The sequence below is a fragment of the Otolemur garnettii genome, unplaced genomic scaffold, assembly GCF_000181295.1.
Source record: "Otolemur garnettii isolate 467f Iridium unplaced genomic scaffold, OtoGar3 scaffold00171, whole genome shotgun sequence".
Classification (NCBI taxonomy): domain Eukaryota; kingdom Metazoa; phylum Chordata; class Mammalia; order Primates; family Galagidae; genus Otolemur; species Otolemur garnettii.
In genome coordinates, this window is record NW_003852566.1 from 1,806,068 (window position 1) to 1,820,498 (window position 14,431).

The 14,431-nt window shown below is 53.4% G+C and overlaps 1 protein-coding gene across 1 annotated transcript; it reads left to right on the forward strand.

Moving 5' to 3' along the window:
- The first annotated feature begins 954 nt into the window (after window positions 1-954).
- Window positions 955-4,759, forward strand: MSX1 (msh homeobox 1). The gene is made up of 2 exons (XM_003800189.1): window positions 955-1,663; window positions 3,889-4,759. The coding sequence occupies exons 1-2, from the start codon at window positions 1,195-1,197 to the stop codon at window positions 4,329-4,331; spliced, it is 912 nt and encodes a 303-aa protein (XP_003800237.1). The 5' UTR covers window positions 955-1,194; the 3' UTR covers window positions 4,332-4,759.
- Window positions 4,760-14,431: the final 9,672 nt, after the last annotated feature.

Here is a 14,431-nt window from a genome sequence, read left to right on the forward strand (position 1 = left end):
CCACCTCCAGAAACAGTGCTGTTTTCACCAGCCCCCTCCCCTAAATGCGCGTCTCCCCTCGGGGATCGGCGACTCAGAGACCCGGACGTGTTATTGTTTCTGCGGATGCGTTAGAGGTCACATGAAGGCCAGACCGGGGTTTTCATGTCTGTTAGTTTTATTTCAATAAGTTCTATGCCAAAAGGACACGGCAGCTCATTTCTGCAGCCCGTCGCCGGTATAGGTGTTGTGAGAGGTTTAGGAGCGCGAAAAATGCACGCCGTGTGTGAAAACCGATCCTAGATTCCGGGTGGTATTATGTATTCTTATATAGCACCACCACAACGGGGCTTCCTTCGGCTAACTTTTTGTCGTTGTTATTTATCTCTTAGAGACAAAGGTCAACTTTTTTTACCCCGGAGGTAAAGTTTTGAGGATTTCAACAAGAGGAAGAAAATGAAGGTGATTTTAGAAAGAAATTATTATGTCTTTATCTTGAGATAAATAGCCACGCGGAGTTTTTTAAAATATAAGAGGAAAGTGTAAGAAATGATCTCAAATTATTGTGGTAGAGGAAGGAGGGGTCATATAGCGCAAAGAAATGCTGCGACAGAGCAAAGACAACAGCAAAAGAGGGAGAGGGAGGAAATAAGGGATAGAAACAAGGGAGGTCGGGGAAAGAGAAGGAGCCAGAACAAGGGAAAGTGCTCAGCAACAGAAAGATAAAGACCCAGGGGGACCTGGACCGAGAGGCCGCCTGGGTTTAGGGCCGAAGGAAGTTTCGCCGGCACCCCCTCCCCTCCGCTTCCCTTCCCTGTCCTCCCGGGTCCCGCGCTCCCTCAGGCCTGGAGCTGCTCTGCAGAGTCCTTGGGAGCGCGGCCCAATGGATCGCTCCGGGCCCGCCCCCTCGCGCGTTGATTGGTCACTGCAGCACTGGCCTCGCCTTATTAGCAAGTTCTCTAGGGAGCGGCGGCTGGACCCGGAGCCGGCGAGTGCTCCAGGGAACTCGGCTTGCGCTGCTTCGGCGACGGCAGCGGGAGGCCAGGCCCAGCGCCCCGGAGCTGGCCTTCTGGGGAGGGACGGGAGGCGCTCGCGTGAGGGTCAGCCTGGCCAGGGCCCCGGGCACCCCCAAGGGCCCGCCGCGTTCCCAGCCGGCCGGAAGCCCATGCTCGGCTGCTGGCCAGTGCTGCGGCTGGAGTGGGGGCCCGGCTCTGCATGGCCCCGGCTGCTGACATGACTTCTTTGCCACTCGGTGTCAAAGTGGAGGACTCGGTCTTCGGGAAGCCGGCGGGGGTAGGCGCGGGCCAGGCCCCCAGCGTCGCCGCCGGCGCGGCGGCAGTCATGGGCGCAGATGAGGAGGGGGCCAAGCCCAAAGTATCCCCTTCGCTTCTGCCCTTCAGCGTGGAGGCACTCATGGCCGACCACAGGAAGCCAGGGGCCAAGGAGAGCGCCCTGGCGGCCTCTGAGGGCGCGCAGGCGGCAAGCGGCGGGGTGCAGCCCCTGGGTATCCGGCCCGGATCATTGGGTGCCCAGGACTCGCCCTCCTCGCCGCGGCCGCTCGGCCATTTCTCTGTGGGAGGACTCCTCAAGCTGCCAGAAGACGCACTTGTCAAAGCCGAGAGCCCGGAGAAGCCCGAGAGGACCCAGTGGATGCAGAGCCCCCGCTTCTCCCCGCCCCCGGCCAGTGAGTAGGCAGAACCCTGGCGCCGAGGGAGGGGGCCTCAGGGGTGCGGGACCCGAGGGCGCCAGGCCGCTCCCGGCGCCTACTTGTCTCGGGCGACTACGTACCTGCAGACGGTGTTTGGAGCCGGTGGGAGGGCTCCAGTTGGCGGGGAGGCCGACTTGCGTCTCTCCCTACTCCCACCCAAGAAGAGGGTTCCAGGTCTCCTGGGCTTGGCTGGATGACACTGGGGATGGGAGTCAACCAGTAGGGCGCCCTCTCCTTCTGCCTCCAGCAAACGCCTCGGGATCCATGCTCCCTCATGTGATCCTAAACTCTGTTATATCGTCCTTACGCCAACAGATGGGTGCGAGCAATCTAGACATCTTCCCACTGCTCAGAGTTTCTGTAAGTCTGGTGACCCCCACCCTCGCCCCACCCTATCTATTTGAAAATACCTGTTTGCCAAGAGGTTCCAAAGTTTTTACAACTTCTCCACCCACCTCCTATCCCCTCTTGAAGTTTGAGGTAGATAGGGGGAGGGTACACTCAGGTTCCAAAGAAGGGGGCGGGGCACCAAGTCAGTTAGGGGAAAGAGCCCCCTCTAATCCTGTGGGAGCTCCCAGGCACCTCGGACTGGGCCCATTAAAGTGGGCTGCAGCCGCCAAAGGCGCTTTTGGGGGTAGTTCCAAGGCCTCATGGCCCTTTGGCTTCTCTGCCCGAAACACTCAGAGATATTTCAGGAGCACGGGAAATTCCCAAGTTTTCCTCGTTTCCTCCGATTATTTTGTGCTGCATAATAGCAGCCCGAATTCAATGGCCTGATGTGGAGGAATGATTTTTATCTGGGGATTAAACGTCTTTGAAAGGCCGTCCCTCCCTGGGCCTAATGGCCCGACAAGGTGGCCCCGCGCTGGGCAGTGGCTGTTGAAGTGAGTGGTGTTTTTCTCGGTGTTCATCCCAGGGGCCGCCAGGCGGACAGCGAGTCGGGAGCCAGCTGCTTCCCGGACTCGCAGTGGCCTCGCGCGGGTAAGAAGGGGATGTTACCACAAGATTTTTATTCCACTCACATCGTGGTGGTCTGAGCGCCCAAAGGTTTTTCTTTTCTTAAGAAGTGAGGGGTGAGGGAAATGTATAGTTAGGCAAAACCCGCATGGTAAAACAGCCTTGATTCGAATCCTCTCTCCCTTAAGCTGCTACACAGGCCAAGTGTCATTTCTAGGACTTGGGAATTTGGTTAGGGCCTTGGCCTCTGGACTCCAATCAATTCCATCCCTGTTGCCCTGGGAATAATTGTTCCACCTTTTATCTGGCCGCAGCGCCGACCAGATGCCCGACCTGCGCTAGTCCTCTACCTCACTTACTGCCTACCCATTCTTGAGGTTGATTTTGAAGCCAAAAGAAAAAGACAATTGGACACTGTTGGTCTCTTTGGGCCACTCTGGGGTCAATGGAGGAGCAGTAATCTCGCACTCCCCACCCCAAGCACACATTTGAGTATGGCCATTGGGCCAAGGTGCTGTGGGTAGGAGAGGTCCGAGAAACAACTGATACAGTTGAAAGAAAAAGTCCTGTGGGAATGAGGCACCCTCTTCTTCACTCAGAATGACACTTCCTATATTTAGGGAATTGGCCACAGTGTTCCCACTGCTCACGCTGCCCTTCCTGCCCTTCCCAGACCGACCCTAGAACCCAGGAGGAATGGGGAAGGAGAAGGTGGAGTTCTGGGATCTGTGCTGCACGAAGGCCTGGCCTAGCGCTGAGCACGATGATCTGTGATGGGCACAAATAAATGTTTGGCCAATGTATAAAACGAAGTGTGCCCTTGAGCTGGGCGCAGGGCCTCTCTGCACAAGCCGTCATCAGTGCTTCTAGCCACCTTAACTCTGTTCCCTGGCTGTGCAGGATGGCCTGGCCAGGAAAGGCCTTCCTAACCGGCCAGGCAACATAAAGACTGTTCCACCTCTTCCCAGTTGTGTCTGGGCCTTAAGAGTAGGCATAAGGCTTTGAATATTGGTGCGTTTCTCCTGGAATCTTAGTTTACTCATGCAAAAAGTAGGCATGAACTTTTTCCCAGCAGGGTTGCCGTGGGAATTGGAGAAAATGCCTTTCAAGTGCCTCGCACAGTGATTGGCGCTGAAGTGCTCAGCAACAATCAATATGTGGTGGTTATCAGCTCTTAACACTACTTTATGGTCTGATTATACTCCAGTTTCTCAATCCGCTGTCTTCTTCTCTTGGCTCCCTAGGGCGGCTGAGCCCTCCAGCCTGCACCCTGCGCAAGCACAAGACTAACCGCAAGCCGCGGACGCCTTTCACCACCGCGCAGCTGCTGGCGCTGGAGCGCAAGTTCCGCCAAAAGCAGTACCTGTCCATAGCCGAGCGCGCCGAGTTCTCCAGCTCACTCAGCCTCACCGAGACACAGGTGAAGATCTGGTTCCAGAACCGCCGCGCCAAGGCAAAGAGACTACAGGAGGCAGAGCTAGAGAAGCTGAAGATGGCCGCCAAGCCCATGCTGCCCCCAGCCGCCTTCGGCCTCTCCTTTCCTCTAGGCGGTCCAGCAGCTGTAGCTGCCGCTGCAGGTGCCTCACTCTACAGTGCCTCTGGCCCCTTCCAGCGTGCCGCGCTGCCTGTGGCACCCGTGGGACTGTACACGGCCCATGTAGGCTACAGCATGTACCACCTGACATAGAGGGTCCCAAGATCCGGTCGCCCACCTGTGGGGCCAGATGATCCCTGCAGCTCAGTCTACTGCAAGCAGCAGGAGCTGTGTCCCAGTGTGCTCCTCTGCACAGCACCGTCTGGTGCCTTCCCTTCAGCCCCCACACTGCTCTGGTTTCCTCTTGGTTGTTCCCTGAGTTCCCTCAATGAAGCCTGACCCTCTTCCCCAAAAGTGGCTGGAAGTGTTCCTTAGCACTCTTCTAGAATCTAGATCTACACCCTTGAGTTAAGGATGGGGAAACCGAGACCAGAGAGGTTAAGAGGTTTATCTAGGATCCCCAGCAGAAATAGTAATTGAACAGAGACCACATCTGCTGCATAGCTGCTGCCTGTCCTGACACCAGGCAGGAAACTCACGGAGCAATTAGTGTTTGATGATCTTGGAAATGAGAACAGTCTTTGAGAGAAGAGCAAACCTCCTTCCATTGGAAAACTTAACAAAAGTTCAACAGCAAAACATTTGCTTTGGGGGGCAGGGGATACACAGATGCATTGCAAAGGTAGGTTGAAGGGACCTCTCTTACCAGTACCAGGAAAAGAATTGTAAAATTAAAAAAGAAAAAAAAAACCTTTCTATTTAACAGAACATTCGTGTGGCTCTGAAGTATCCCTTTGGAAGGGATTGTGTGTACTATGTAATATACTGTATATTTGAAATTTTATTATCATTTATATTATAGCTATATTTGTTAAATAAATTAATTTTAAGCTACGAAAGTTATATTTAGTGATTTAGTCTTTCATTTTCAGTTTACTTCTTGTCATCTTTTCAAGTACAAAGTTGCTTTTCTGTCTGGTGGTAGTGTTACACGAGCAATTTTCAGAGGTGACAGTAGGATAAGCAGCGGGGGCTGGGTATCTTTTTGAACACACAGGACAGATCTACATTAGCAAAGTCAAGTGGAGAATTGAAGCAATTACCCAGGATAATTAGGCTCAATTTTCCAATTCACTTTAAGCTGAAATTGACACTTGCTCAGGCGACCCATAGCCAACCCTTGCTTTTTTCTCTCCTTTTAACCTGTCTATGAAAACAAAGCAAATAGCCCAAATACTTTGATGACTGAGGCGGCTAATCGAGACAATTCCCACCTCTGCAAACCAATTTTTCCCATAGGAGTCCAGGTGGGGGATGGAAGCAATTGCTTTTCTTCTTTAAGTCACTGCCAGTGTAGACAGTTTGTGCAACTAATTTTGAGCTGCTAGAATTCGAGCACCTTCACACCCCCTATCACAGCCACTAAAAATAAAACAAAACAAACTTTAGAGAAAACCTGGGGTGAACAAATGCTGTTGGCAAGTCCTTTGCAGGAACCCTGATACCAGATCTTCACAGGCTTGTTTTTTCTTTTATTTAGTAGGTTAAGTCCAAACTTTCAGGAGAATAAATTCACACAAGCACCCAGTTTAGCCTTCTGGGAATCCTGTAAGGACAATGAAGGCCGAAAATCACCCTGCAGTAAATAAAAGACTGTTCAGTTCCAGGCACTGTTCTGTTCTCTTTCGAGCTGAGGGCAGCAGCTTAATTCTCACCAGACTGGCTCACCCCTCTCCCCCAGCCTCTGTGTGAAAGTGGTGGCCAGTGCCTCCAAACTCTACAAAGGGCAGCCCCACACAGCCTTTGAGACAAGCCATTAGACTAAAGAATTTTAGAAATCGAAGTTCTTGGCTTGGGGAGGAGTGAACAGTCTCCACAGTCTCCCTAAAGTCTAAAGAGCGCAGCCCACAGTTTCCACTCCCAGAGGTCCAGGTCTGACTAGGAGTTCTACTTGAGCTAGGCCAAGTAGACAGGCAAGCTAAGCAGACACCAGCGCCAGGCAAGTTCCTCGTTAACTTGGGGCCTAGGTGCTCTAATCTCGGTAGCTCAGGCAAAGGTTTTTGTCTCCCCTCTCCAGACTGTACTCTAAACTTGTCACAACAACAAAACCCCCGCCTGCTGTGGAGTGAGGTTCTGCCACGTGTAGGAGTTGGGGGAACCCGAAGAAGGCTTCTTAAATGACCTCCTGAAGTGCTCTGAGCTTCTTCATTCCCGGAAGAGGGGAGTTACACCTGAAAAGGTCTCAGGCTCCCACCCACATGTAGCTCTCAAAAAGCCTTGAGGGCTGAGGTGCATCGTGCCACCCCTTTTCTCTATAAGCAATGATGGCGCGCAGAACACCAGGCTCCCGCATATCTTCTAAGTTTCTTCCGAGGACATCACTGGTGACCTTCTCATCGTGGGCATAGTATTGAACTCGACTACGGTGCTTCAATGCTGTTAAAGCCTGATACTTACTGACTGCCTGACCTTGAAGTACAGCGGTCACTGCCATCTTTCTGTACCTTAGTTTTCTCATCCGTGAAATGGGCCTGGGAATCCTCTTCCCTCCGCCCCAGAATTTTCAGGCTGTGTCAACAAGTCCCTGAGCGGGAGGGCTCCCATGGAATACCCGGTGAATCAAAAGCTTTTTTGGCTCATGGTGCGTCTGCAGCACTGGAGTTTTTTCCGCTTGTCCGTGATAGAGGAATAGCGAGGCGGGGGCGGGTGTCTCCTCTGGCCCCGGCTCCTGGGCCTCCTGGCTCCTTAGAGTTTAGCAATTTAGGGTCGAGGCAAATTTAGAGCAACGTAATTGCTGTAATGAGCAACGGCTAGAGCTCTGCAGACGCGCCGAGGCTCCAGCGAGGCTGTAGCTGCAGGCGAGGCGGGCACGCCCTCCCGCCCCCACTCCCTGCGCCTCAGCTCGGGTGAAAGGGGCCGGCTGCCCTGAGACCCCAGCCCGCGCGGGCCTGCACCTCTGTCTGCCGGCCTTGGGTTGGGATTTCCTCCCACTTCTGGGCCCCTTCGTTTCCCAATTTTTGTTTCTCGAAGTCTAGCCCGTTTTGTGGTTTGCCCGTTTTGTTTCTGAATTCCCTCCCTCAACAGTGTGTGCACACAGAAGGCGCTCAATTAATGTTTATTGCTTCAAAGTGGCGCGCTGGAGCGGGGAGAAGACCCTGATACACATTCAACCCGATCCCGCTGGAATTCGCCAGGGGATGGGGGGGGATCTGGGCGCTGCTGCTCATCATCCACCCCAGTTGTTCGAATTGGGTTCCTTGGTTAATCAAATGAAGGAAGAGTGGGCAGAGGCTTCCGGGCCTGGTCCTTTCCAGATCAACACCAGATCTATCTCCAGGAGTCGCCACCTACAACCCTGGGAGGAGGTGAGGAAGGAGCCTGCATTTACCCAGCGCCTGTTGTGCTCTGGGAGTTCCCTAGCTAGCCGCTGCTCCGCGTCCAACCAACCTAGAAGAGTTTTATAGCCGCAGAGAGGTGCTGAGGTTTCCCCAAAGTCACACAGTTATTAAATGACAGAGCAGAGATTCCAACACGTATTCCACTAGGGTGGCCCGCGCTCTCCAAGCAATGCGCATCTTTCTCTCGTTGAGGGTCCCCTAGTCCCCCAAACGGTTCTTCCATGAAGACTACGCATCGCTGGAAAATGCACCTCTGGGATCCGGGCCTAGTTCTGAATTAAACTCCTTTGAGCTCTGACCGTGAGCAAGAACTATCCCATGAGGAATGAGAGCGGCGTCTCTATGGTCCTGAACGCTGTGAACACTTTTTCGTTTTGTTGAGAGAAGAAGGAAGCCTCAATCTGCAAATGTAGCTTTTGACCATCCTGAGGGAACCAAAGCGGTCCGTGGCGCTGAAGCCCGGGAAGGAATGAAGTTACTCGGCTGGCGGAAGGTACCTGGGGCGAACTGAGCGTTGGGCGTAAGTCGGCGACAACCAGGTGGTGGGGACCCGGGAGGCTGGGTGGGGCTGGAAAGCTCCAGCTAAAAGCGTCTGGGTCATGTTTTAGACTTCGTTTCTTGGATCGCTGACCCCGGGGGCTGACCCCAGATCTAACAGGAGGCACGGTGAAGATAGTTGCGAGGCGGGGGGCCTCGAATGCGAATAATACAGCTGCACCCCCCTTCGCGACCCAAGGCCCCGAGGTGAGCCCAGCCCAAGTCCAGGGCTGCGCCTAGCCTGGAGCCCTTGCGGGGCGCAATAGGAAGCGGAGAGAAGAGACCGCGGCCGCCTTTCAACTTGGCGACTGGCGCCGGCTTGGCCGGGCCCCCGGGGCCGCGCGGCCTCTGTGACTCGGTCCCGCCCTCTCAGCCGCTAGCACAGCAGCACAGCGGGACAGTCCCCCGGCCCGGACTCCTGGCGCCCAAAAAAGCACCTGGCCCCACAGTGCCCACTTTCCAGAGCACCCCAAAGCCCTCGCCCCGGACTCCCGAAACTTGTTCCGCTCCCACTCCCGCAGCGCACACCACCCCCTCCCCAGCCCCGGGAGGACACCCCCTCACACCCATCTGCCTCTCCACAGCGCCCTCCCGCGGCCCGCGGGCTCACAGCCCTGCGCTCGCCGGCGCGTGCTCAGAGGAGCCCAGGGTGCCTGACGCTGGACTCGGTTCCCTCCCGGACACAGAAAGCCTCAAGTGCATCGCACAACATCACACATCGTCAACACAGCACACCAACGTACAGCACAACAAACGGCACGCACAAACAAATCGGCGCACACAAGGGCAACACATACCCAAACAACACGCTGCACATACAGCCCCCACATACGACGAACCCACACACATCCGCACAGAACCAACACACATCAGCACAGAACCTCAACACATCCCAACACACACAGTCCTAGCTTATGTAAGCAAACGTGCACACTCAAGGAGTTCAGGTGGCATTGACAGATACACATACTATTGGGGGGAGGGGAGAAAAAAGGAGACGCAGAGACAGAGATCGGGGAAGGAGATAATCATGTGCTGAGAGGCTTTCAGGGAGACAGAGATTCCAGGGAGAGGTGGAGCAAAGTCCTACAAAGCTGAAGAGGAGGAAGTGAGACGTTCAGCTCAGAGCACCCGGGCTGTGAGCGCCTGGGAGATGTGGGACTCAGAGGACACCAGCCTGCAGGTGCGGGATCTGGCTCCCATGCACAGGTAAGCATGGAGTCTACTCCAGGACGCAAAGCTTTTACTAGGAGGTCTCGAGAATCGTGAGGAAAGCCTGGGTTTTCCAAGAACATCAAGGTGACTTTAGCTCTCCTCTCTCCTGGAGCCCCTACTTTGTCCCCCCACCTCTGAGTGGTCCTGCACACTCACCTTCTCCTGCCCAGGCAGAGGGTTTCAGAATGGATGCTTTGCCTCCCAGGAATCAGGCCCAATGCCCTGGGACCAAACTGAAGCCCAAAGTCTGGAATGTCCAACCAGCCTGTCCCCTCACCAAGAGAAAGCTGTGCTTCAGGAAGCATCCAGCAGAGACCAGTTAGTGGGGTGTAGGGTTGCCTGCCTGGAGTAAGATCACTCGGTATTAATCCTAATTTTGGTACTTGCTGTGTGACCCTGGGCAAGTTACTTATCTTCTCTGAACCTCAATATTCTCATATATAAAATGTGGAATTGTCTTAATGATTTATTCCTGTTGTCAAGGTAATAAAATGAAATTCTCTCTAAGATATTTGGCACTGCCAGCAATAAATGTTGATTATGTGTACTGTACTTAAAAGAGACAACTATCAAGGGAGAACAACTGTGCCTGAAGCTCCCCTGAGACTCGGAAAGAGCAATGATGACTCATACCTGAGAATCCGAGTTGACTTCCCTCTGGGTGGTGACCTAGCACGTTACTGCATCTCTTCAAGGCTTTGGAGTCTGCCTTTGCCGGTAGTTAAAAGTGAATTCAATTTGAGGCCTGGTTACGGGTGGGCCTAGGAAGGCCTCTCTCCCTTGCCTTTGAGTTAGGAGGGCAGCAGCCCCACATGGCAGCCTTTGCTGCCCATTTTACTGATGAGGAGACCCAGACTGGATCCCAGCCCATGGCAGTGAGACTTCAGGGGTTGCTTTCTCCCCCTCATCCGGAGCAGCAAGTTCTGAGACCACAAGGGGGCTGCAGCCCAGTTGGGATTCTGCTCATTTATACACCCGCAGGGCACTGCAAGTAAAGTTTTCAGTGTTTACAGAGCTAGAGGAGGATTCTGAGACCTCAATGCAGCTTCTTTGCAGAACCACTTCCCTGCCCAACCCACTTGGCATTTCCAGACCCCCAGGAGGTGCCCTGCCTCCTTTTCATTGCTCAAATGAGCTGCCCTGAGTGTGTGCTGGACTCTGGCATTTTGAGTCTGCCCTCCCTGACAACATACTTTTAAAAAGATACTCCCTATTTTCTCTTTGATGGCCCCCCCCCACCTCTGGGGGTCCCCTAGCAGGGGTTTCTCCATCAGAGAAATGGCTGGGGTCATGGCCATGCCTACTGGAAACAAATATTTGTGGGCAAGCTAAGACCTTAGGGAAGACCCCCTCCCTATCAGCTTTCGCAGACTCCACGTCTAATAAATAGGCACAGTCATATGTCCTAGCAAGGTCTGAGAAAGCAGAGGGGAAGGTCTTCAGGGCCTGTCATACCTCCTGTATTTCTAGTTTAGTGCTGGTGGTGTCATCCCAGCTGTTCCTCTGACCATGCTGAACCCTTACCTGTGCCAGGATCTTTCTAAATTTTTGTCTGGGATTATGCTGGTGAATCCTCACTACCAGGTGGGCATGCACCATTGTTATCCCCACTTCACAGATGAAGAAACTGAGGCACAGAGAGATGAATGACTCAGGCAAGACCACACAGCTTCTACCCACCTGGCCTCTCTAAACCTGTTTCATGGCCAAGGAATGGGATCTCGTGCACACAAGAGTGGAGGAAACTGGGTGACTTGAACAGGAGCACATGGTAGGGACTGGAGAGTGCCAAGCGTAGGGGCAGCATGCTCTTTGCTGGGCACTTTCACGGAACTGTGCCCACTGGTTCCAATTCTCCAAAGGCCTGTGTGTGGAGGGATCTATCTCCCTGAGGACCTAAGGGTGAGTGGGGTGGACAGGGAGGGGTGTTCTTGCCCTTGGGCACTGTCAGGAAAGATGAAAAGACCGTTTTATGTGGGACACCCTGGACCCAGGTTTAAAACACTTCTTTTACACCTAGATGTGGTGAGCACCTGTAGTCCCAGCTATTCAGGAAGCTGAGGCAGGAGGATCTCTGTAGCCCAGCCTCTGAGAGCTAGGCTGACACTACAGAACTCTAGCTTGGGCAACAGAATGAGACTCTGTCTCAACAACAACAACAAAAAAGACATTTCTTTTAACCTTCTTCCTATGGAGCAGGCACTCTTGTTAACATGTTATAGGTGAGGAATCCATGGCAAGAAAGGGCATGTGATTCCAAAAAAGTCATACAGGCGTCTAAGACCTGGTCTGTATTTCCCATCAACTTACACTTGCTGCTTCCAGCATGAATAAAGGCATTCAAACCAGGTGACCATGAAGTGTTAACACCTAGACCATAGTCCATTCCTGTACTTGGCAGAATCTCCCTCTAGCCACAGTCAAGGCTGACCAGGATAGACTTCAGTCAAGGCTGCACCTCAATGCAGGTGCTGCATACAACCCTACACTCACATTAGTCTTGGAGAAACTGTTTTGGACAGTGCAGGAGAGATGCTCGCTTGTCACCAATGGATCAATGTCCTCATTTACAGACAAGAAACTGAGGCTCAAAGCAATTGTGCCCTTTGCACAAGGTCAGATGGAAAAATATAGGCAGAGTCGAGATGAGGGATTTTAGTCTAGTGGCAAGTTTTACTAAATAACATTCGCTTATTAATTCACCCAGTGGTGCTGGACAAGACCAACACACTAACAAATAAGAATTTCAGGTAGGGATAAATGTTTCTGAGGTGGAAAGTAACAGGACTCTGAGAGAAAGCACGATCAGAACTTATTTTAGCAAAGAAATCAAAGTGGGCCTCTCTGCGGAGGCAACTTGTGAACTGAGGGATAATGAAGGGCTAGAAGGAGCCCAAAGTTTAAAGAGGAGCCAAGAGAAGAGCTCTCCTATAGCGCTCCCCCAACTGCAAAGGCCCTAGGGGAACTTGGCAGTGCCTGCGGCTGCTGTGTCTGAAACCAGCCTTTGGTGAGATTGGAGCAGGCTGCCTACAGATTGCCTTTGTCAAGCTCCTGGCAGCCAAGGAGAGGAGACACATGGGGGTGGGATGGTAGTGGCCTTGTCCTTGGTGATCTCCTACTTTCTTGCGGACCCCCACTACCCCAGCCCAAATCCAAGTGGATTCTAGGAGAAACTTTCCTGCTTTTCAGAGTGAAGTGGCTCCTGAGGACTCATGGATATCTCTTTACTCTGGATTTGAGACCTGGAGCCCAGGCCCCCAGCTCTGGCCTGGACTGAGAGTCCCCCCAGAACTTGGCTGCACCAGCCTGGACCAGCTGGGCCTCATCTGCGGGGCAGAGTCCCATGCAGGACACATGGGGCCCACTGCAGCTGCCAACTCTGTGGACTTTCCCTTCTTTCTGACACCTTGTGTGGCTCCTTAGGCTCCCACTGTCCAGCTGTGCACCAGCTGTGTAGCCTGCCTGGTGAGCACCCTGGAACTCAGTCATTCTTCCAGGACTGTCCTGGGCCCATGTTGAAGCCTAGGAAACTGAGGCCTGGATGCCAGGGCAAGAAGGGGACATATGTGAGACCTGTGTCGGGGGCGGAGCTAAGATGGCGAACTGCAGCCAGCTTTTTACAGAAGCTCCCGTCCAGAAGGAGGCTGAAAGGACAGCAGCTTAGCAAATTAGCTGATGGTTTGGAGCAGAGACAAGAGAGAAGATTGAAGAGTGCACTTCAACCTTCCTGAGGCGAGCTGCGACCCCAAAACTACAACCAAAAGGTACAAAATCCACCACCAAGCAGACGGGAGTCCCCTCCCCCACAACAAGGGCTCGCGCAGTTTACTCCATGCAAACAAGCGAGCAGAGTTCAAACTGCCTCCCACTCTATTCCATGGGAGAGACCCCCTAAAAACTGGACCTCCTACCCCTGCCAGCATGCCACGGCACCCTCTGGCCAAACATAAAACTGTAAAACTGTATAAATCTGTATATATCCCCCACCTGCAACCCCGAACTCCAAGGACTCTCCACCCACCCACTCCGAGAACTGGAGGTTTATTACCTATGGAGTCCTGATACTGGGGCATCTCCTTGAGAGAAGTGGAGGGGGAAAGGGCTGGTGCTGTTCTGTGCTGACTGTGGTGCGGGCGTGAGGAGAGGAGAGTCAGCATGGGGGACGCGGGTACAGAAACCCCCGGCACGCCATCCTGGATGGCAGCCACAGGCAGGGCACCCTTGACTCTCCTGGGTGGAGCCCCTGCCCTCAGGGGGCTAATTCGGCTGAGACAAAGGCAGTGGGCGGGCAGAGGCTAGAATTGACACCGGAGGTTAAAGCCAAATGCAACCTCTGACTTACAGAGAAATCTAGCCGGACAGAAGCCTAATTTAAACAGGCAACGCTCCCCTGCTGAACTTAGATTTCTGGCTGATTTTGCCAGGTAAACCCTGGGAGCAGCGGCCTACTGGAGTAAATAGGGCCACAAACCTGGGGGATTACGAGTGACTGGGTGCAAGCTGGGGAAGGAGGTATTAACCTTCCCAAACTAACCCATTTGCCAAGTGGGTCCCTTTGCCCTCGTGGAGCACTGGAGCAAGTTATATCTGAACTGCAAGCAGACCCCTCTTATCTAGCTCCCAGAGACATTTGAACTCTTCCACCTGAAACGGGTGCTGACTGGGACAACTGATTTGGTCCCCTCAAACCTGGTAGACCACCCAAGGACTATTCAAAGGGGCACCCCAGGTGTATGGCTGAGGGAAGGTTTGAACTATATAAAACTGTATATATTCCCCACCTGCAACTTTGAACTCTGAGGAGTCCCCACCCACTCACTCCAAGATTTGGAGAGAAATCTAACCGGACAGAAGCCTAATTTAAACCCTCAAGGCCCCCTTGCCAAACTCAGATTTCTGGCTGATTTTGCCAGGTAAACCCCAGGAGCAGTGGCCTACTGTAGTGAATAGGGTCTCAGACCAGGGGAACCACGAGTGACTGGGTGCAAGGTGGGGAAGGAGGTATTAACCTTCCCAGACTAACCCAGTTGCCGAGTGGGTCCCTTTGCCCTCACGGAGCCGGGAGGGCCCCAAAACTGCTTGCTAGAGTCGCACGCCTCACGG